Source organism: Galleria mellonella, unplaced genomic scaffold, assembly GCF_026898425.1.
Source record: "Galleria mellonella isolate WM207_F2 unplaced genomic scaffold, CSIRO_AGI_GalMel_v1 utg78, whole genome shotgun sequence".
Classification (NCBI taxonomy): Eukaryota; Metazoa; Arthropoda; class Insecta; order Lepidoptera; family Pyralidae; genus Galleria; species Galleria mellonella.
Window position 1 is genome coordinate 3,762,150 of NW_026442151.1, and position 23,976 is coordinate 3,786,125.

The window sequence follows — 23,976 nt, forward strand, 5'->3', positions numbered from 1 at the left end:
AGAACATATAAATTTGCAATTAATGTTTTCTTTGTTATAGTATTGTGTATAAATAGGTACATTCCTAAAAGTAATCCTGGCGGGGCGCCTATGATGGAAGTCCTTACCTATACATTTGTTATTTTTTTTATGGACGCTAGTGAGGGGTGATAGATGTAAAATAGTCTTAAATATGCCAATGAATTTTATACCGATTGATCGAGCTGTTAAAATTCTAAAAGGTAACGGTAACAAACTATGCGCAGTCTTTCCTGTAAAGTATCGTGACTAATTCCAGTCGAATTGTTGTGTGTTCAAACAAATTTCGTCACTCATTCATTTATACAAAAGTCTTATTCGTTCTCAACTGGAATATGCTGTGTCCATTTGGAATCCTTTTTATAATGAGTATATTGATGCAATTGAAAAAAGTTAAAAAAATATTCTTGCGTTCAATTCATTATAAGTATACCAATAGCCATTCCTCTTATGAACAATTACTTGACAAATATAAATTAATTAAACTAAATTATAGACGTATCCATTTAGAAACTATGCTTTTATATGATTTGTGTCATAATAGATATGACTGTAGTCCAATTATCAATAAGTTGTGGTATAGAATACCCACTAGAGTGCATTGCCGTTATCCAAATAGTCTTTTTGCCACTAGCCGCTGTCGTACAAATTCTGGAAAACGGTCACCTTTGTATAGACTTGTGAATTTATATAACACTTTATTTAATGATGTTGATATTATAAATGAACGCCCAAGCACTTTTAAAAAGTTAATCTCTAAAAGATTCATGTAATTTTTAACTGTTCTTGTTTGCTTCAGCTATTTGTATTACGAGTACATTTGAATTTAAACTGTGGTAAACGGTGTTGGTGGCAAATTTACTCAATGTTTTCTTTGATTAATATTATGTATTATTCTTTATTTTGTAACTGCTAGTTTTCCCAAACAAATAAAAAAAAAAAGAATTTGTCACGATGGGAATCGATCTGCTTTCATCCTCACCGAACATCTCCCACTTGTTCCCCGCTGACGTATGCTGGTGGCATGGACGTGGTTACCATTACGTCTTTATACTTTAAAAAAATGTTTAAGGTGCTACTTTTGTTTATGCGTCCGTCTGTTACAGCGTTTTATTTCAGCAATTACAAATGCTATTGACTTCAAATTTGGAATAATTGTAGATATATATTTGCCAATAAAATAATTAAATAAATATTTTTTGGGATCTGAAAAGAATACTCAAAATTTCACCTTTTAACCACGTCCATGCCACCAGCATGGACGTGGTTACCATTACGTCTTCATACTTTAAAAAAATGTTTATGGTGCTACTTTTGTTTATGCGTCCGTCTGTTACAGCGTTTTATTTCAGCAATTACAAATGCTATCGACTTCAAATTTGGAATAATTATAGATATATATTTGCCAATAAAATAATTAAATAAATATTTTTTTGGGATCTGAAAAGAATACTCAAAATTTCACCTTTTAACCACGTCCATGCCACCAGCATGGACGTGGTTACCATTACGTCTTCATACTTTGAAAAAATGTTTATGGTGTTACTTTTGTTCATGCGTCCGTCTGTTACAGCGTTTTATTTCAGCAATTACAAATGCTATTGACTTCAAATTTGGAATAATTGTAGATATATATTTGCCAATAAAATAATTAAATAAATATTTTTTGGGATCTGAAAAGAATACTCAAAATTTCACCTTTTACTGTCCAGTTTGAATTAATTTTCAAAAATTCTGAGTGCTTTGGTGCTAATAATAAATTAATAAATAACATGTTGTTTTGGATTGTATGATTGGTGTAGTGTGAACTTGATTCCTTTTTCAAGGGTAGCACAGTGTTCGCGACCGCAACAAGTGTTTCGCGCGTCGGCGTAGGGCGTGCGTCCCGACGATGTCAAGCTGGCGTTTCGCGCCAAATCGCGCCCGCAGTGACGGGAAGCGCGCCTCGCGAGAGTGTCATTCTCGACCGTACTTCTGATTGACCATATTTCGGTCACTGATTACGAATTACAAAAAAAAATTGACCTACAACCTACAACAGTAACTAAATATTTTACGTATGTTATTTCGTGTTTCATTAATTTTAAATGTAAAAATGTATGTAAATTTGATATTTAAGTGTCTGCGAAAAAAATTAAAACATTTTCCGGACCTAGTTGCAAACTGAAGTCAATTCAATCCTACAAGGGACATAAATGGCAGCGACGGGTCAAATTATGGGGTAAACTTTTTTGTAGTGAGATCATATCGGAAGTCGCTATGGCAGAAGATCTAGAGGTAGAGACGACAACATTCGGACCTGGACCTCATCGGACTCCTACAACGGAGCTCCATGCCACTTACACTACTCTTGAAATTTTAGTGGCACTGGTAGCTGTTGTGGGCAATGCAATGGTGATTTATGTGTTCCGCCGTGACAGGCGGCTGCGACGTCGTACCAACTATTATATCGTGTCTCTGGCAACTGCCGACTTCCTGGTTGGACTGTTCGGGATACCGTTCGCGATCTTAGCATCAGTGGGCCTCCCGAGAAACCTTCACGCCTGTCTGTTCACTGTGTCCTTATTGGTGATGTTGTGTACAATCAGCATCTTTTGCCTGGTGGCCGTGTCCGTTGACCGCTACTGGGCTATCTTGTATCCGATGTGCTACTCTAGAAATGTTCGTACTAAAACAGCTATAGGTGAGTAAACTTTTATCTATATTTTGACTAAATTTGAATGATTAGACGACAACCAACGTCTGTGCAATTAGATGTTATTGCGTTGGTGATAAATGACATCTCTTTTTTCTTATTCATGGGCGTTCACTGTGTATATACTGTAACGTTTTTTATGTCGTTTGTTAGGTGATAAGTTTTAGTAAACAAAATTTGATACAAAATAATAAGTATAATTCGTTATCGTTCATAAGTATCTATAAAAAGATTTTTTTTTATTAATTACGTATCAAAACTTCTTGAATACATACTAATCAGATGAATCGTTAATACGATTAAATGATGTATTAAGTATAACTAAAAACACATTAAATCTTCGAATGTTTAATATATTTAGGTACCTACTGAAACTAGCGCATTAAATATTAAATGGCTTGATTAGAATCAAAATCTATTTTGACTATCTCAGGAGCACTTTACATTTGGTTGTCTACCTAATAAAAATGGTAACAAGATAATCTGTGTTTTCTACCATATAATAATTACATAATTGTCAATTTTTTAGGATTTCTATTCTGTGCTAATTTTCGGACTATTAACTTTATACCTAGTAAAGCTATTTAAATGATAATTGTTTTTGTCGAAAAGTGAAAATTGGTTTTGTATTAAAACTCTTGAATTTTTAGAATTATTTGAAAAAAACTTTAGAAATTATGGCTTTTATAGGTATTTATGAGTATAATTGAGACTAAATGTGATAAAATGTGAACTAAACTGTCTATATAATCGTTATGAGCACTTAATATGTTATAGGTACTCATATATTTATTGGTTTATAACTGCATATATTTGAATACAATGGCAACTTAGGCATCAATTCCATGAACGTACTTAATAAAAATATCGCGATGGTCAATTTGCTTGTAAATAGTACTACCACTATTACAATAAGAATAGTAATAGATCTAATAGTAATAGTAATTTACATTCTAAAATGAAACTAATCTTAGACCAATCTTTGAAGAGATCTTACAAGCTTGCGCGTTTACTGTAAAAATTTCTAATTTGTTGCTCCACAGTTTTGGAACACACTGTTAGTTTCTATAAAAGCATTACGACATCTTTAGGGATGTTTAGAAGACAAGGCCAAACTTTATACATTAGAAGTCTATCATTATAATGGAGTGCTGCTGCTACTTTATCTTAGGGTGGGAACTCAAAGGAACTCGAGGAGACTAGAATATCTCGTGGAGAGATTTTGCCTTTCTCTCCGTGTTTTTCGCTTGTAAAATCTATAGATTGTGTTCTATATAATTGTTTGACATGATGTTCTTCAATTTTGATGTATACCACTACTTATCGATAGGAAATACGTCGCTACATCATAGAAGTTTACTTTCTAATTACAATATTCTAATTATATATTTTCAGTAGTACCGAAATTTTATCAAAAGACTACAGTAGTATTTAAAAAAAAAAAAAACATTTGAATTGTCAATAAGCGGTCCATATGAATGTCATCGTACATAAATAGTAGATAACTGCTCCTGTTGTAATCTTTTAAGATAACGTTTTATTTTTCTAATTCATCATAATTTATTCATTCGTGGTAGGAGGAAATGAGTATATGAGTACCTATATACGTACATATCTACGGCATTTGGTGTTTTTTTTGTCAACTCATATTTTCAAATAGTTTCATTACTTTTCATTGTGTAATAAATACATGGTTGGCGTTATAAATAGAAATAAATATTTACAATAACAAACTAACTATAACAAAAAAAAAAAAAAGATAAACATTATGCCCGGATTGAAAAATAAACTATTGAGATCATAACAGTAGTGGTATTTATTACAAAGTTCTATAATTAAGTAGGTATGCACGATGTTATCATCTGACAAATGTGATTTTTATCACATCACAACACTTTGATTACGTGAACATAGACATTATAGTGTAGGTATGTAGGGTAATGTTGCGAATAGAAAATGTAGGGTTTCTCTTCTAAATGAGTTTCATGAGAATGGGTTAGTTTAATTGAACAATTCCATTACTTACCTAGAAGAATTAAATTTTCTATTGGATTTTGGTGAGTAAAACTTAGTTTCGTCGAAATATATGTCTGCTAAAGTGGTAAGTATATGTAAATTTCGAAAAACAAATTTATTACTAGAATTTCAATTTTAATTACTCTTATTCATTTATATTATATCTAAAAAAAAAAATCAGTAACATTACTGGAATAAAACTGATATTATTACGTCCATTCTAAAACTAAAAATGCTAAAGCGCTAAGTATTTATATAGGTAGATTTAAAAAAAAAAATTACCAGAATTGCAAGCTCTTTTACTCTTATTTATTTATTTCTATTTATATTATATCTAGAAAGAAATTCAGTAAGATTAATGGAATAGAACTGAACTAATGCGAGTTTTAATGATAACTATTATTACGTACATATACCTATTGACGTAAAAACATTGACTCATACACAGTGATAGTACATTGCTCATATGTAGGTTTGTGAGATTATAAGGGTAAAGTTCAGAAAATTTTTGCCAGCGTCCCAAAAAAAAAAAATGAATTACGGTATTTCTATCATATGTCTATCTATAATAGCTGTAAACTTTGTAAATTTTATTTTCTATAATTATTATTATTTATATCTATATCGACTATATTTATGTATTAATTTCAGATTTGCCCACTGTTTGATTGATTATTAATAAAAATCTTAGTACATTTAAAATATACTTCGTTATCGGAACATTTTCTGAATAATCATTTAGAAATATTGAAAATTGTTCAATTGTTTTTGAAAATTCATGAATTCTTACGTTCGTACATTTCAAATTCAAATCATCTATTCAAATAGACTAGTTTATTTACAAGCACTTTTAAATCATCTTTTTTTATGAATCTACTACAGGGAGCTTCTATAAATTTTGGTATAAACATTTTTAAACTTTTATTTCCATTTTACCCAATTTCTATTATTTCGTAAGTCCTTATCTCGGGCGACTCAATTATTACCGATAGCCCAAATTAAATATAATTAATTAATTAAGTATTTAAAAATATGAAATGATTTCATTAATTAGGTAAATTGAAAAGCTTCATTTTACACCTCATCATCGTTTTCCATCAGATGACATCGTGATCAATTGCAAAAACCTTTAACAGTAAAAAGAAAAAAAAAAAAATAAAAAAAAATTGTAGTTTAAAATGTTAAGTTCTCAAGATCAAAAAGATTTTTCTAAACATAAACACATTTAAAAATCTTTTTCTATTTGTTGTGCTTATGTGTAGATATTATTTCACACACTTGTTCCTATCTCTGGTGATCTGGTTATTGTATACACAGCCTTCATTAGATGGTCGTTTGTGGTTATCGTTTACATATACGAGTAAGAATGTTAACATTAACACGCGCGTTATAAACTGGTAATGATTTAGTTCTTATGGCCCATTTCTGCAGTTCATGATCGTATCACGGGATATTATTATTATTTTACACGTACTTATCTATTAAATTTCTAAATCTAGCTCTATTCTAATTAAGTTCTAAATTTAAATTTAGTTATATATAGTTATTCGGGTAATTTAATTCTGTCAAGTCTACGTTCAAGCGGTCCTCTCTCGTAAATTTATCACGATAGACTAAATTTGATTTCAATTTTACCTATCACTCTTCGCTGGTATTCCGTCATAGTAAATCAATAACGCAGGCAGGGTCACCATTCTATTTTCATGCTTTAAAAAATGTCATTGGATGTTGGCTTTAGAGAGTTCCCTTCGTATTTTCAACAGTCACCCTTTGTATTTTCAACAGACGAATCAAAACTCTAGTACTGGTTATAAATATTTTAGGAAAACAATAGACGCAGGAGCAGATTTGCAGACCTTTCCTCATAAAAATAGTCTTGTGACAGAGGTCACTAGGAGTGATGTGCCGAGTTAATAATTTTTTATATTCGAAAGTTTTGGTACTCATTAAAAAAGAATCGAAACCTAAATCGAGTCTGAGAATAAACAAGTACTATTATTTGATTAATAGTTGAGTTCTTCACAAACTTTATTAATTTTTCAATGGATTTCTGAAGCTTAAATGGTAAAAATATATGTACAGTCATTAAAGTTTGCCTTGAGTAATTAAAGAAAAAAAAAAAGATTAAACAAAAACATAAATTATTATAATTTACGAACAATTTTAATTCGAGTATCGCTTGTATTCGAATACTGTGTTTCCGATTCTAGTAGTGATTGACAGGCTTGTCAGGTAGGTCGACTTTACTAGAGTTAACCTGATTCGACACATTTCTAGTCATAAAACCATTTTTTTACGAGAGAAGCTGATATAATAAAGGATTGTGGTCCCCTGGGTTGATCTCTTGTTATATAAGACGCAGTGAATCCTATCAGTTGAAAACTTTTCCTTTAACAGCACCAACTTGACGGGTATTAATTTACTTTAGCATGTTTTGGACGCAAGCTATCAGACAAGTGATGAATGATTGCTCAGCTTGTGGTTTTTACACGATTTGCTAAAAATCTGAGTTTACAGGAAGATTCCTAGATGGTGTTTGTAGACAATGAAATGAAAGTTTTTTACATACATTGAGAGAGCGATTGAGAAACACACACATATACACACACGCACACAAAGATATACACAAAACACAATTGAAATGTTTTGTTTTTGGTTTTTGTAGTTAATTGAAAAGGGGGACTTATTGGTAGCCAACCTTCGAGATAAATTCTACGAGTATTTACTTTAATAAAGACACAAAAGTTGTGAAAATAGTAAAAAAACACGTGTTTAACGTATGGGCAATATACATATTTTTTTTATACATAACGTAATATATAAAAAAGTTATATATGTACCACGGGGGGGGGGGGAGAGGCAAGGGATTGCTAGTAATGTGGACTACCAATCCCATTGTTAGTAAATATCCTGTCAGGCCGACCTCCACGTGGTCTCCCCTGGAAATCATCGTGCTGAATTGTAGGTGTAATTATCACGGTGGGCTAATTGACCTTCTTTTTTATTTTCACCTATCATCCCTCACTGGTGCTCCGCCAGTGTACACCGTCAGCGCAGGCGGGGCTAACGGTATACACTGGCCATCATATATATTTTTCTTAATAACATCCATTAAGAAAAAATATACATATGTGCCACAATAATGTAAAAAGGCAATATCTTAGTGAGTTGTTTTGTTTAATAAGCAATCTACTGATTTTCAGTTACTGTCTGAAAACGTTTCCAAAGACACGCGCAATGATACCGTTGCGTTCGACACATTTTGACAAATGACACATTTTGACACATTTTGAAAAACTGAAATTAAATACGATTTATTTAATAACATTAGAGTCGGAAATATATAACAGACAGAGTAACATTCAAAGGCCTCGGGGGGTATCGATGTCGCACAAAAAAATATCCTTAATAAATTATTTGTCATCTATTTTTTTTTTTAAATTATCATTTATTTGTCAAAAACTTATTTTTAAAGCACATATGGACATCTGTCTGATTAGCTAGTATTCCATAGATTTTATCCATTGTAATTATATCTATGTAGAGATATAGGATTTTTTTAACACAGAGCGCAAACGAGCATGCGGCTCACCTGATAGTAAGTGATTATCATCACCCATAAGCACCCGCAACATCAATGGAATTGCATTATGTTGCCAACCTTTTAATAAGGAATATGCTCTTTTTTGAAGGATTAATGTAATCTACAGAAAACATATTTTATCCCACATTTCTTGGAGTCAAATTGTAAATGTTATGTAAGTAACTAAATTAAAATTATTATTATTTACACTCTCTTTTTCCTATTTCATTTGTTCTTTTCAATTTTTCTTCTAAATCAAAGTACTGAGCAACTTGTCTATAGATAAGACTTCTTCGTCAATATGTGCCTGTCGATTGTTCAGTGGACCATGCTAAAAGCAAAGCACCTACTCGTGTGTAACTACGTAGAGTTTGCTTCTTTAGAGATAAACATTTATTTGACTTTTCAATCAACTTTATGAAAGAAAAGAGAGATTGGATTATTTCTTTTTTTATGCAACTTAAAATGGCAAACAAGCTGACGGCCCATCTGAAGGAAAGTGGCAACCGTTGCCTATAGACATAAGTAGTATGTAGTCATGGACATAACAGAATATACTGTTTCGGCCAGTAACCTTCCGTGTGTGTGTGTTCCGTGTTCCTGAGGACTTAGGTGTTATTCCTCTGTACCCTGTAAATTCATTGACATATCCCACCCTTCCACCGAAACACAGTCATGCAAGCACAACTGTTTTACGGTAGAAACACGAATAGGACAGAGGTGCCCAAGCAAACGATAGATTTCTTTTTATATTACGCGACATCTTCGATAATTTTCTTTACAATTAATAGGGTTTACCTCAGTGTTGGTCCTATACCTATTAATTCTTTGTGGAATAATCATAAAACAGACTGTATATAGGCAGTAGCTATAATATTGTGGTAAGTAAATACTTATTAAAACGACATTTGTGACCTTGTTGTACCTACCCATTTTCTTAATAGAAATAAATAACATTCCTTCATGGTGACATTTTCCCGGTCACTTTCCGCTTTATTGCGAAGTTACGAGTTTTATAAGATTTCGTATTTTCTTGAGTAATTCTATGGCTTGGCTAATAAAGCCTTATGTAACTGTTTATGATTTTTAAATATCTGCATATAGGGGATGGGATTATTAGTAATGGGGTCTAATTTGCCCATTATGAGTACTAGCAATATCAGGTCGATTTCCACGCAGTTCCCCCTGAAAACTATCGTGGTTAATTCTTGTGGAATTCAGCACGATGGCCCAACTCTGCGCGCTGACACAAGTCTGCGCGTTCACCGCAAAAAAGACACCGTTTGTCGTATCTCCTCACTTTCAAGGCAGATTTTCACCATCGTACAACCCGCCATAAACTAAAATTTCATCCCAACCATCTGGACATCCCCCACTGCTGCTCTGCCAGTGTATATCGCAGTATTTCCGAACCGATACGACAACATAACCTTAGCATATTCCTTTTTACAGCAATGCGTTGGTGTTGTGGGTGTTATCATTTTATTATCACCTGTTAAAACAAATACCTACATATATTTTCTTTATTTTAATAATATAGCATTTATATGCCTTTTTATTATTAGGATCTACTGCTATCTATGTTATATAACTTAGACATACTATAAATTCCTGTTTTATTTTTTGCATTTACTATAACAGTAATATATAGTTTACAATATTTCTCCAGCCTAATTAGATTACAGTTGCAAATATATTTATAAATATACCTAAACTTTATTTGCATTATACAATATAGGAAATAAATAAAACGATTAATAATTTTAATTTTTTGTGTGTAATTTTCGTCAATCTGTTTATAATCGACCAGACTTACTTTCGCGTAGGTCTTACACTAATATTAGTAGTTTTGTTTGTTGTTATGGAATAAATTTTTATTGCCTTTTATTGGGCATGTTAGGATCAGTTTTACACGGATCCCTATTATGAGTATCTACCTTGTACCTATATTTTTTTTTCTGTTTGGTAAAAATGGAATGGTAACCCCGCCTGCGCTAACGGGATACGCTGGCGAAGCACCAGTGAAGGGTGATCGATGAGAATAAAAACAGGCCAGTTAGCCCATCATGATGAATTCACAAGGAATTAGCCATGATATAGTTTCTAGGGAGAACCGCGAGGAGGTCGACCTGGCTGGGTATATTGCTAGCAATGAGATTCTTAGTCTCCATTATTAACAATCCCTTTCTCCCCCATGTACCTATATTCTAATGACGTATTTCATTGGTACAGTTTAATTAATTTTGTGACTAGTTTCTAATTGTAGACATGTAAACAAAGAACATTGACTACGTGCCTTGTTTAAAGTTTCCCCTTTCCAAAAGTTTCAATGTTTCAAAACCCGAGAACCTACCTACTAGTAGTCACACTATAGTTAAGTGAATTTATATACCTAACTTTGAAACTCATTATTCTCAATGACAGTTATGGTAGTTAGTTATATAAAAACACATGTATTAGGCATTAAAATTTAATATTATTATAATTTAGTATTATTTTATTTATTCTTCCTTTTTATTGTGAAAACAGCAGATTCATCTTTTTTTATTAAGCTGATTAAAAAAAAACTTTTTATGATTATATTGCGCAGTTATCGTCGCTATTTTTGAACCGATTTTGACAACACTTTATGCAATCGGTGGTGTTTGCTCCCATATCGGTTCCATATTAATTTTATGACGATTGGAGTTATTGTTTTTCTTTTAAATTAAATGCGGAAAATGTAAAGTACAAGTAGTAATGAATATCGCGATATGCGTATTTGAAAAACCAGTTAAAATAAAAAAAAAATCTCTTTAGTTTACAATAAATTTCCTTGTTCTTTAATAGCATTCGATGATCGAATGTTTAATAAACACAGGTGTAATGTAAATGTACGTGTATATTATTGTGTGTACATCTGTTTACGTTAATTCCCATGAGAATTTATTAATTTTTATAATATACAATCGCAAGTGGCAAATGATCAATCGATAGATGCGTTATTGCTACTGTATGCATAAGAGAGAACGAGACGGCAATATCAGGCATCTCGTTCTTTTTCATGTGCTCGCTTGAAAACGTATGACTTGCCTAGTTGTCTAGTGTACACCTGATATTGTTTGCGTAAATTTAGATCTTTCATTTCATAGGTTATAATCATGTGAGTATGAGTATCATCTGACAACCGATGGGGAAGAAAGGTTCTTAAGTCGCGACCCCGTACGGGCATACGTAGTGTAGGACGACCCCCCACTAGATGGAATGACGACCTGAAATGCGTTGCAGGGAGTCAGTTGATGCAGGTCGCTCATGACTGTTCGTCATGGCTGTTAGTGGAAGATGCGTATATGTAGTAGGGAACAGATAACGATTGATATTAGGTTCAGATGATGACTAGATGGAATGACGATCTCAAATGTATTGCAGGGAGTCAGCTTGGACACCTTGGCACCACAGGGAGGTGGTTTGAGACCGTTCTGTATACCGAGGCGTGCAATCTATGGGAGAGGCCTATATTTAATAGTGATCAGACAATGGCCGATATGATGATGATGATGCAATTCAGAGCCAGAGAGTGCAGTGAAAAATGAGTGTTAAATGTTAATACTTATACTATATATTTGTTCACATATTTTGGTACATATTGAAACTTGTAAGCGTATTATTTACTATACACCAAAGTGTACGTTTGTTTAAAGATTTGATACTGGTTGCATGTATTCTGTATAGCACATAGGCCAGCTTATTGCATCATCTGTACAATTACTCTGAGTACAACTACTAAAATGCGGGGGAGGGGTGTGTTAGTAACTGGAACTATTGAATATGTTGGCACATAGCTAGTAATATAGAGTTTATTCAGTCAGTAAGGTAGACCTTGCCGCTGATTAATTCCTCGTGTATTCATCACGTTTTCACCTATCATCTCTCACTAGTAAAACTAACAGTGTAGGGGAGAAGGGATTGTAAGTAATGAGGATAAATAGCTCCATTACTTGCAATATCATCTAATATTAATATGCCTTATCATTTGCAAGAGCATTGGGCTTCTTGGTCCACTCCATGGAAGAAATAACAACGATGTATTTCAAGAGGGACCCCTCTTGGAATACATCGTTGTTATTTCTTGATAAAGTCGTCACGATGGGCTGACTTGTTTCTTCCTCACCTATCGTCCCTTATTGGGACCTCGCTAGCGTTAACCGAGACTTTACCATACGCAGGGTTACTATTCCATAATAATGCATTAAAATTCGATATTCGTAGGATGTATTTTATTCAAATATTATTCATAGAAAAAAAAATGTTATGACGTTGCACGGTGTAGTTTCAAACTTACGGTCTAAGCGTATTTCATATATTAAAGCATCAAGAAATTTTGGCGTCAAGGATTAAAACGTATAATAAAACAGGAGGATTCTGCTGTCGATAAATTAAGTGGAATAGTACAGAAAAATATCATCACGATCTACTGTATACAATTTAAATCAACGTCGGTCAAGGAGACATTGCGTCTAAGTGACAATGCTCAGGAAATTGTCCATCTCGATATCTCGCAGGAAGTGTCCGCTTTGTGTGGAGTTGTATGATGGCGTCTCGTCTCTCAGGTAAATAGTGTGTCCGTTGTTCATTCACTAAACTAAATATCTTTTTTGGGATTGAGAGTGGTTTTTAACTATAGTGAACATAGAGAACTGTGAGCAATTATATAAAGCATGCTACACACGAAATACGAAAGAAACATTATGTACATGCAGGTAGTTTCATGTTTTTCTTTAACATTTAAATTATATGTAGTACTAGCAACCTGTTCCCATTTGCAGGAGTAAATAAATACATTTTTGCAATTGTAGTAGGAGTTTCTATTTTTGTTTAAATAAAATTCAATCCATGTTATTTGCTGATAATGGAACTTTCAATAGGTGTTAAAATTAGGTTAAATATTTTTTAAGTTTATCTATTACAAAAAGAAATTAATTTTTCCTCTTTACAAAATTTGTCCAGTTAAAATAGTAATATTATCTATCTATTATTAGGATCGTGCTCGTGTCAAAGCCGCTCATGACTAAAGATTACGAATTGATTCCAAAACTAGTCGAGCTTTTTTGATTTAATTACACGTAAATTAAACCGGTAGTTTTTACATTAGAGTAATATTATCTGAGACGTAACATATACGGATAACACTTAAAAATATATTATATAATTTAGAGAAATTTTAACAAAATCAAGTCTATTAGTGTGGAGATAGACCAAAGTTGTTATCAAGAATAATAAGTATTGTTTTGTATTCGTAATACGAATACAAAACAGCGAGAATGTAGGTATAAGAAATCTAATGGCTCATTTAAGTCGTTTAAACTCGTATATTTCATTGTTTAGTTCTGAGTGTAATTGGGTCTAAATGTAAAAGTCTAGTTTATGGTAATTAGAACATCAACAGAATTTTAGAAAAAAAATTTTCAAATAGAATTGATGTAGTTTCGATTTTATCTATCATTGCGAAGCATAGATAATGGAAATTATGCGAATGCTATTCCTGGGCATGATGGCACTGGTCGACCCACTTGATGAAAAGTAGTAATTGTCACCCATAGGCATGAAAGGTACTATTTTTTATTTTATTTATGTCTCTCACAAAATAACAACATAATAAAACTTAAAGCTACGTAGGTTATAATTCAAAACAATTTTTGTGAGAGACTGGTGTCGGTACTAGGATAAGGTATATATAATATATATATATATATATATATATATATATATATATATATATATATATATATATATATATATATATATATATATATATATATATATATATATATATATATATATATATATATATATATATATATATATATATATATATATATATGGTATATATTTGTTGTTATTGTAAATTTTAGTGGTGATTGTTTTATGTCCACGATCTATACTACATAACAAATATTTTTAAATGTGAAAGTTTGGATATTTTGTTATCCAATCACGTATTATACCTATTTATAAACGGATTTGAATGAAATTTCTCTTAAAGACTATGTTTTGAATAAACACAAAGGAAAATTTTTGTACCGCTTATACATTGTCGTGTGGGACGAACATGGGATTTACAATTAAATTCGAAGTCGATAAAGTCTCCAAGGCTTCATTTTCTGGATTAAATTGTTAAGATTTTTGCTTCTTAACAATATAAGATAATAGAATAGAAATAAATAATATTTATTCAAATTAACTTAAATTACAAGCTCTTTTAAATCGTCATTTTTACAGATTCTATTGCTGGGTTTGGAATGTTGTTATGGTATCTGTTGAGAAACATCCGCAAGAAACTCAACAGTTACTCCTTTTAATTCGTTTATGTACAAGATAATTTTACATTTGTGTGAGTATGTAGCATTTAGTTCTATTTATATGTATTACAAAGTAATACAAGCAGCACCGGTTCATAAGTGTGATGAACGAGTCATCTATCACTGCACTCAACTATAGCGATCTCTGACTCGGCTCACTACGTTGCCACCAGTCTGGACCTTATAGCGTGCATGATTAGTTTCAAGTTACTTGGAGACATAATGAGTACAATTTATATTAAACCATTATCTGGACGGTTTATTTTGAAAGTGGTGTAAGTCCATTTTCTTTTGTTTCGAGAAAATTAAAGGTTACTATATTTGTTGATTTAAAAATACAGGCAAATCATATGAGGTCTGGCATTGTTTCTATTGTTTTATCAACATTTAATTTGTTTATATAAATTTGTTTTTGCCTAATTAGACTACGATAACACATATTTATGTGCTGTAAATGGACTTACACCACTTTCAAAATTAGACAATTGTAAAAATCGTTTAATTTCAATTTTGTAAAATCAAATATCGCTTAAAATATACTTCATTTTATTATAATTTTGTTTACAAATACGCATAACAACACATAAAATTTTATTTTAGACGGCAATTACATTGTCATTACAAGATACTTATTACAAGAATTTACTTATTTTCTGCATGTGATAGTGTTTCAAAATATGCATGATGCACCGGAGGTATATAGGGTAGTAGCTGCTTCGTGTCTTTATATTTTTCGTACGTAATAGGTCTGGCATTTTGGTACAAAGGCTCTAGGGCGATTTTTTCAAATTTAAATAAATGAAAAATAACAAAACACTAATCGGCATCCAACTGCTATGCCACCTACCTCTGTCAATTGGACTTACACCACTTTCATAATAGATGATTATGCAATTTCATTTACCGACCGATTTTAAGTTGTACAAAACATGTGATTTTTTTGAGAAATTAAACACGGCCTAGTTATATATAAAAAAAATTACATTAAATAAGCATGAATTACGTGATAGCTCATTTTCTTCAAAAATGGATTTACACCACTTTCAAAATAAACGGTCCATCTATATAATAAGTACAGGCTGATTTAATTCAATTAGATAATTTCCATGGTATAGACGTCATTTTGCATAGATGAGATCTTGGCTTCAGTTCTTGGTTGAGCAAATCTAGGAAATAATCTTTTTTAAAATGGTTCGTATGTGGATTGTGGTTTAAATTTGTTGATTGGTTTTGCATGGACACATAACACAATCTGAGAAACAGGAGATTGGTGTAAATATGTGACATTTATTATTTTCATAATTCGGTACGAATAAACTAGTGAATTAATAATATCTCCCCAGAATTTGCCAAAATATCCCTTAACGTATGTACAAAAAGACAGTGAATATGATAATTTTCTCCTTTGTCAAAACAAATAAATATGACGATATTATTGAAAAAAAAAAAACGAAAATAAGTGTCTATCTGTAAAAAAGAGAAAAGATATTCTTGTTTGTAATGGATGAACTGAAAAATATTTCAGAGGCTATTTATTATTTTCGAAAATTATATCTGCTTGTGCGAAGCTGGGTCAGATCACTAGTACTTAATATTTTTTTTTATTTTCGATTAATTGTTGTACTAATTGACATTTAATATTTCTATGTAGTTCTACTCTAAATATAGTTTAACGGAATTTATTTTTATGCCTTCGAATTATAAGCAGTAATACAAGTGGGAATAAGGTATCCAAGCATATGCCTTTAAGAAGATATATCTCTGGCAATCAGTGTGATAGGTGACGTCTCTAAATAATACAATTATGACTTACTATAGGAATTCTTCGTTTTAATATGAAACCCTCAAATACTTATTTTGTAATTAGAGAAGCGTTTATACATGTAAATATAGTATTAATACTTAAATATATATACATAAATAGAGAGGGATTTGTTTGGGGTATACAGTAGTATGGCCGCGTCCTCGTCAGACTGGCGCCAACGCGTCTGCATTCTGGCTAAGACTCGGCGCATTATCTCGTCCTCCCCGCCAGTCGTACGTCGGTGCCCGCCGTTTGCGCTGCAATTGGCAATATGCAGCCCCATAAAATAATTATCATCTATTTTTATATTACAAACTCTTATATCAGTGCAAGGAGTAGTCACTCAGGCGGACATAGTTACAGTAACAGTCACAGTTACGGTCACGGTACAGGATCGCATGGACGGTCGATCTCCGCTCATCATGTTTATTCACACCACGGATACTACTCCTATCACCCACCGAGCAATATTTTCTTCCAGTGCCGTTACTGTAACACGCCCCAGATGTATCCAGTGTATCACGGCTCACCGCCCACCTATGTTTATAAGTACAGAGAATCTGGTGGACATTTTGGAGATTTAATAAGCGGTCTCGCTTTGTACAATTTAGGAAGGATATCAAACGAACCGCATCACTATACGAGTACACATTATACGGCGCACAAGAAAGAAAGTTGCTCCCTCCAAATTATTGATCACGAACATTTCGAGGAGACGACTTTCCCTTGTTTCATGATGTCTTCCTTTATGGCGAACGCTACAGCAAAAGAAGATCCTAATGCAGAAACATTTGATATATCGTCGTCTTTAATTCACGTACACCCGAATGTCAGTACTGGATCATCGTTGGAAGTGACGAATCGTCAAGAGTGTACTATTTGGCACAACTCGACTATGAATCGAGAAAATCACACAATACCGTGTACGTTGCTGAAACAGTATGCTGATACTGTGAAGTCAAGTGGGCTACCCGTATACATTTGGCTGCCGCTCTTGTTAGCTGTCGTGCTTGCCATATATATCTGTTGTCAATGTTGTGCTAAGAAAAACAAAGAAGATCTAAAGGAAACAGCGCCACTAAATCAAATGAATAATATGGGTTATTGTTCTAATTAAGAAGTACGTACTTAATATCTCATATAATAGTGAAAATACAATAATACATGTAAGATAAAAAATATTAGCTAATGCATATTGTTATCTAAAAGCCTGTTAGAAATATATGTACTTGATATTCATTCATATATGTATGTAGGTGTCTAATTGTAAAATTTAAAAATAATATATTATAAAGATTGTGTCCCTTAAACCCTTAAACCGACTTCCATTGTGACACAATTAGTCATTTTGATCTAAAAACTAAATTACTGAACCGATATTGATAAAATTTATATGAGACTATTCTGTAAGTAAATCCTTTCAGATAATAAAGAATTTTCCAAATTGGTTTAGAACTGACAAAGTAAGTTGAGGCGTTATCAGTATCCACTTGTGGCGGAGTAGAAGTGAGGGATGATAGATGAGGATGAAGTCAGATGAGTTGGCCCATCGTGACAAATTTATTTGTTATGGTTTCCAGGGGAGCTGCGTGGAGGTCGAACTAATAGGGTATATTGAGAAGGAAGGGATTGCTAGCAATATACCCTGTCAGGTCGACATTCACGTGCCCCTTCCCTCCCTGGAAACTATCTTGTTGAATTCTAGGCTTATCCATCATGATGGGGTAACTGATCTGCCTTTTCATTATCATCCAGCGTATACCGTTAGCGTAGGCGCGGTTATCATTTCATTGTCATCAATTAAAAAAAAATTGTGTATATTGATGGGGAAATGGGGATAGTGTTCATATTATTAACAGTCAGCAATCTGACTCCAAGAAGGTCTAATGGGAAATGTCGGCAGAGATGCAACAGTGTTGCATAGCCTTGAAATAAATTTATTCAATGGCGGGTAGTCAGTGGCCATTTGAATTTATAGTCAGTAATTAACCAAATGTAAATGTGTTTTTTATAAAATAAGGCAGTTTATATAATCAATATTTGTTTAAAATTCATAATGCTTAGATGAACAATTAAAGGCATGAACATTGTTGTTAAGTGTTAGTACAACTGCTTTCACTATAATATGAATTAGAAAGAGTTTGCAGATGTTTGTATGTTCCCTATTTAATCACGCACAAGCTTCTAGGTGGATTTAGATTTTCTATTTTCCGTTTAGGATTCTCCTAAACAATTCGTTTAGGATTCTATTCTTGTTTTATTTTTGTTATAAATTAATTGTTATTTTTCTATGAGAATCCGTAAAATAGATTACTTTTGTTTATTAGTATAATTGGGAATGGCAAACAACCTATAACTATTATGTTACCTCCTACGAAAGTCTTTCTAATATTTCTTTCATTTTGGTCTTTATTTCATTACAAACAGTGATAGCGTAACTACTTGTGATAGAGAAGCGTTATCTGGTGTCAAGTGTTTCTAGACTGCTTTTGTTATATAGACAATGATTATGACATGTTAAATTACTATTTAAGTGTGTAATTATGTATTGTTCTAGCTGTCTGTTTGCATTAAATAAATAAGTAAAAATTAATGTGTATTTCGAAGCACGATTTAATGCCAATTTATGGATTCTCATAGAAAACCATGTAGGGCTTTTAACTAAATTCAATATAGTGGATTTCTTTAGGTATACTCGTAGGTTAATCTCATAGATTGAAAATAAATGAAGGTAATAGATTTATAAGCGAGAACAAGACTGGAAGCTACTTGGTACTAAGTGCATTGAAGTGTTAATCATGCAAAATACTAACAAGAAACATAGCCATAGATAGCCTAGTATATACAATTAAGTTGTATTCTCTGTTATTTTATATTCATGATTAAACTAATTAATAAAATGACAGCTTTTTATTATCACTAAAACTTATCAACTATTGATTTATATTTTGTTTAAATCTTAATAATTTTATTACTGAAAATTTATAATGATATTTAGACAGATCAAGTGGTTTAACTCTTCTCATAAAAAAGTATGAAATGTTGTTGTTTTATCTGTGCTTTTCTATAGATCAATCACTCCATAAATCAAAGAGACTAGGTACTATTATATACACAGATAAATCTAGAATCATATTATTTAAGTATTAGCTCTTCTCACTACTTCGTCCGTGTAACTGGGATATTATGATTGGCTGGTATAAAAATGAATCAACTTAGTTTCTATGCCCTTTTTGATACCAAATCATTATTACGTTGAAAATGAGTTTGTTTATTACTACTTGGTGCTTAAATGTAAAAAGTTATTTAATGTAGGTAATATGTATAGTATAGAACAAAGTCTTCTAAATCGTGCAGCGGACTTGGATACTGATATTACTGTCATCTAAAAATTATATAGAAAGGTTTGTATGTAAGTGCAATACATCTTAATGTGTATCCGTACGAGATCGCGAGGGTCAGTAGTTTAGTTAACCATGTATATCTACAGTAACGCAGATTATATATGTATAAATATCTATATTAGGTGTATGCTATATATACTTATAATATAGGTATGTTGTAAATTGTAACGCATGGTTGCTTTATAGAAATCGTAAAGGCTTTTAGCTAAATGCAATAAAATGGTTACGCGCATTTTATCCGGCTGTTTTGATAGTGACTGACTCACATTGAGTTATAACCAAAAGCTACAGGGAAAAGTAATGTTCCTTTTGTCATCTTTGTAGGGGGCTAATAAATTCCACAAAGTAATTAATTATGTACATTTACCGCCTGCTAAAATTTTTAAAAGAGTAATTACTTACAACGAAAAAAACAAAAGAAAAATGAAACTGAAATTAAACGCATCCTTTGTAGGGAGTGTTTTATTAGAGATATAGAATATACTGGTATTTTATTTCATAAAGATACTTTAGACGACAAAAATTTTTAAACTTCTCAAACTCAGTTGACAGCTGGATTCGTTATTATTAGTATGCAAGGATTAATATGCAAGGATTAGATTAGTATGCAAGGGTCAACATTTTTTTTTATGTGTTTCGACTCAAGTGTTTTGGGATAAATGTTTAATTTTTCTAGTACAATACTCTCCTAAATGGATGATGATTACATTTACATGGTTACATTTGTATTTGTGGTAGGGTTAATTTTTAGAATTACGGGACTGATTATAATAAATTTCATATTTACTAACAGAGGAGTACACAAGCTTTGAGACAGCATTATTTTTCACTAAGGGCATGACGAGTGTTATGTTCACCCCAACAATTGGCAAAAACTCCCGATTAGGGATTATAGTCTTAAGCATATTTATTAATTTATTTATATTATAAGGTCGAGCAGATATAGGTTAAAGTATAGGTATATAAAACTATGCAGGAATATTTATCTGTTCCACTCTGATGAATTGGATTTGATTTTTGTAGGTATTTCAATCATCGGAAAGTTAATCAAGCAACAGTAAGGTATGCTTAATCTCATTGGATTTTCACTGCTCACACACGGGGATAAATGAATACACACTAAGTAATTTATTTCTTATTTCAAGTGAGTACGGTTCAAATTTGTTTGACCATACAGGTGGACTAACACGAAATCTAATCACTAACTGTATTTACTACATAGTCAGAACTGTGATTAATGTGCTTTTGTGCATGTGATACTGCGTTAACATACAGGAATAATATACAGTCGCGATAGGATGACTAGGTAGTTGATAACGATAATTAAAGATTGTGTCCAACAAAACCGACTTTATTTGTGACAAAACCAGTTATTTTGATCTAACAATTAAACTATTTTACCACAGAGAGACTTTGTACAAAAGTCGATTGCTTGGGTACCTCTGTCCCATTCGTGTTTCAACCGTGAAGCAGTTGTGTTTGCATGGCTGTGTTTCGGTGTGAAGTGGGATATGGCGTGAATTTACTGGGTACAGAGAAATAACACCTGAGTCCTCAGGAATGGCAACGCATGGGGGTATCATGGGCGAAACAGTATACTCTGTTATGTCCATGGTACTGCTCATGTCTATAGGCGACGGTTACCACTTTCCATCAGGTGGGCCGTTAGCTTGTTTGTCTAAGTTGTATAAAAAAAAATATATTAAATAGTTGTATAAATATATATAAAATTATCTAATAAAGTATTTAATATCTATTGGTACAGATTTGTTATTAAATAACATTTTTCATATAGACCTTGATGGTATATTACTTTTAAATCAATAAAAGCCTATGGTATTTTGTTATCTAGGTATCAATTACCTGCTGTGCATTTCGCCTTGCTGTTTTCGTGATACGTACCTACTTACAGTTGAAAATCAAAGTTTTTATGGGACATTCAGGTATAAAACAACCTAAGATACAGAATCAGACGTCAAAAAAAAAAATAGAGTGCATTTAACCAAATCTTAGACTCATTTCTAACCATTCAGTCTTCAGTGTCGTTTCTAAGAAATTTAGTAAAAATATAATGTATAGTAATTAATATCTTACTTGTGGTAACTGACTTGTCCTATAAAGTACAAGACACAAGTCAGTTATTATTAAAACAGTTATTATTAACTGTTTTTAATAAACTTAATACTTAGTTATTATGTTTGTACGTATAAAAGTTTTTTAAAAATTTTATTTTAAATTATTCAGGTAAATCAATTTTATCCCCTCAAAGTTATTATATTGTGCCAACGTCCACTGTGTGTTCTTTTTTTAATTTATGTCGGCCTCATATAGAGTGCCAGCTGTCACATATTCAAAAATCAAGAGATGGGCAGGGGCATTGTCGTGGTGAAGAATCCATCGCGCTGGACGAACTCGTGCCACACGAAGCGTTGAGCACATCGACGTAGAATTTTCCATCAACTGTCTTGGAGGGGCGAATTCTTGATGGACAAGAACATCGAAAAAAACATCAACATTGTCTTGACCTTTTTACTTGTGGACGGTTGGTTCCTCACAGCATCATCCCCATACTGTTCTGAGACATCAACGAGTTTCGAGAGAAACTTGATTACGACGCGCTGCTCTTCAACGGAAGCGGGCTCCATGCCGATAGATAGCATATATGTATAGCCTTCTTTCTCGCATTCCAGAACACTTTTATACGAACTTTCCGGACAGACCTCGTATTGTACGTCTGTGTTCTAAATTCGGCCTCATATAGAGTGCAGCTGTCACATATTATCATGGGCACATGGCAGAGAAAAGCTTGATCACAAATTGGGTAGCTACATAACTTTTTTATTAGCTAGACCTACTGTGAACATAACTTCGATGTTGAGTAAGGTTACCATAGAGATAGCATAGATGTATAGTTCTTGAAATACTATAAAATGGTCGTTCAATCTCGATTAAGATGATCTTAATAATTTCTGAACATTTTTATTAATATTGCTATTCTTTCTTTGTTTATTTTTTTTTTTCAGTGGTATTTCGCGGCTCACTTTTGGCCACAACAGAATATCACTATTTTGCTCTTTTTAGGGCAAAGCAAAAAGCTGAGTTGTGGCCATTTTGTATTACTGTGGCACACGCATGAAGAAAAAAACAATGTTACTAATTTTATGCATTCTGATTTTGTTTTTGTTTTTAATTTTTTGTACATGCATCTTTTTTTTTATCTTTTTTCACTTTGCATTCGTATCTATTGCTGTTTGTGTGCTGTAAGTGATGCAAATAAATTATTTATCTATCTAGCTATCTGTCTATTGTTTTAATAAAATATAGAATTAATATATTTCTTTTGTACATGATATAGGTATTTACGTATTTTGAAAATTTGATTTATTTTATAACATATTAAATTACATTATTAGGCATGTTATTTTTAGCATTTCACTAAACTTCCTTCTTAAGTTTTCCCTAGAGCGTGGGGTTCTTTAAAAAGGGCGTAATAAGATTTTATCTGAGTCGGTAATTCTCGAGTGACACCCCTGGGTGTTGCAGGCGGTCATTGGTTACCGTAATATACGATCAGACGGGTCGTATGCTTATTTGCCACCATTAAGTAAAAAATATGAAACGCGAAGGAACATAATGTACACGCCAGCACCATGGAATAAATCATTTATCATGTTGATTGATTGTTATAGATATCTGTGGATTTTCCTTCACACAAACATGACAACACATTGAAACGCAAATTGTACACGAATGTGTATTTGACAGTCGATTTATTTAACTCTGTAAGATAGTCACATAAAATGTTATAAGCTGCTTATTAGGCAATGTTTTCATAGTGCCTGTACCGAGTATGTATATTGTGTACATCTACAAGTATGTTATGTTTATATATGAAATATAGGAGCAAAATTAAGTACTTACATACATACAATACGTACATATTGATTTATCTAGGTATTTAGATTGATTTTGCTACGTGAGGCTAGTCTTAGCAAAAATTTTACTTAATTATGTTTTTTTATAAGAACTATTAAGGACACAAGGATAAAAAATGTTGGGACGATTGATGAGATGAGAATCGATTTACAACTGATGTAGTTATGAGGTAATAAATATAA

At 32.3% G+C, this 23,976-nt stretch overlaps 2 protein-coding genes across 3 annotated transcripts in view; both read left to right on the top strand.

Moving 5' to 3' along the window:
• Positions 1–1,874: 1,874 nt before the first annotated feature.
• LOC113517359 (adenosine receptor A3) overlaps positions 1,875–23,976 on the top strand; it is an 84,366-nt gene continuing 62,264 nt past the window's right edge. For both annotated transcript variants that reach the window (XR_008253639.1, XM_026902014.3), the window contains exon 1: positions 1,875–2,701. Coding sequence is in view for 1 of the 2 variants with exons in the window: in XM_026902014.3 (XP_026757815.1) it covers positions 2,278–2,701 (424 nt within the window). In the remaining variant the exon portion in view is untranslated. The remainder of the gene's footprint in view (positions 2,702–23,976) is intronic.
• Positions 16,603–19,345, top strand: LOC116413411 (uncharacterized). The gene has a single exon (XM_031912524.2). The coding sequence runs from the start codon at positions 16,726–16,728 to the stop codon at positions 17,569–17,571; it is 846 nt and encodes a 281-aa protein (XP_031768384.2). The 5' UTR covers positions 16,603–16,725; the 3' UTR covers positions 17,572–19,345.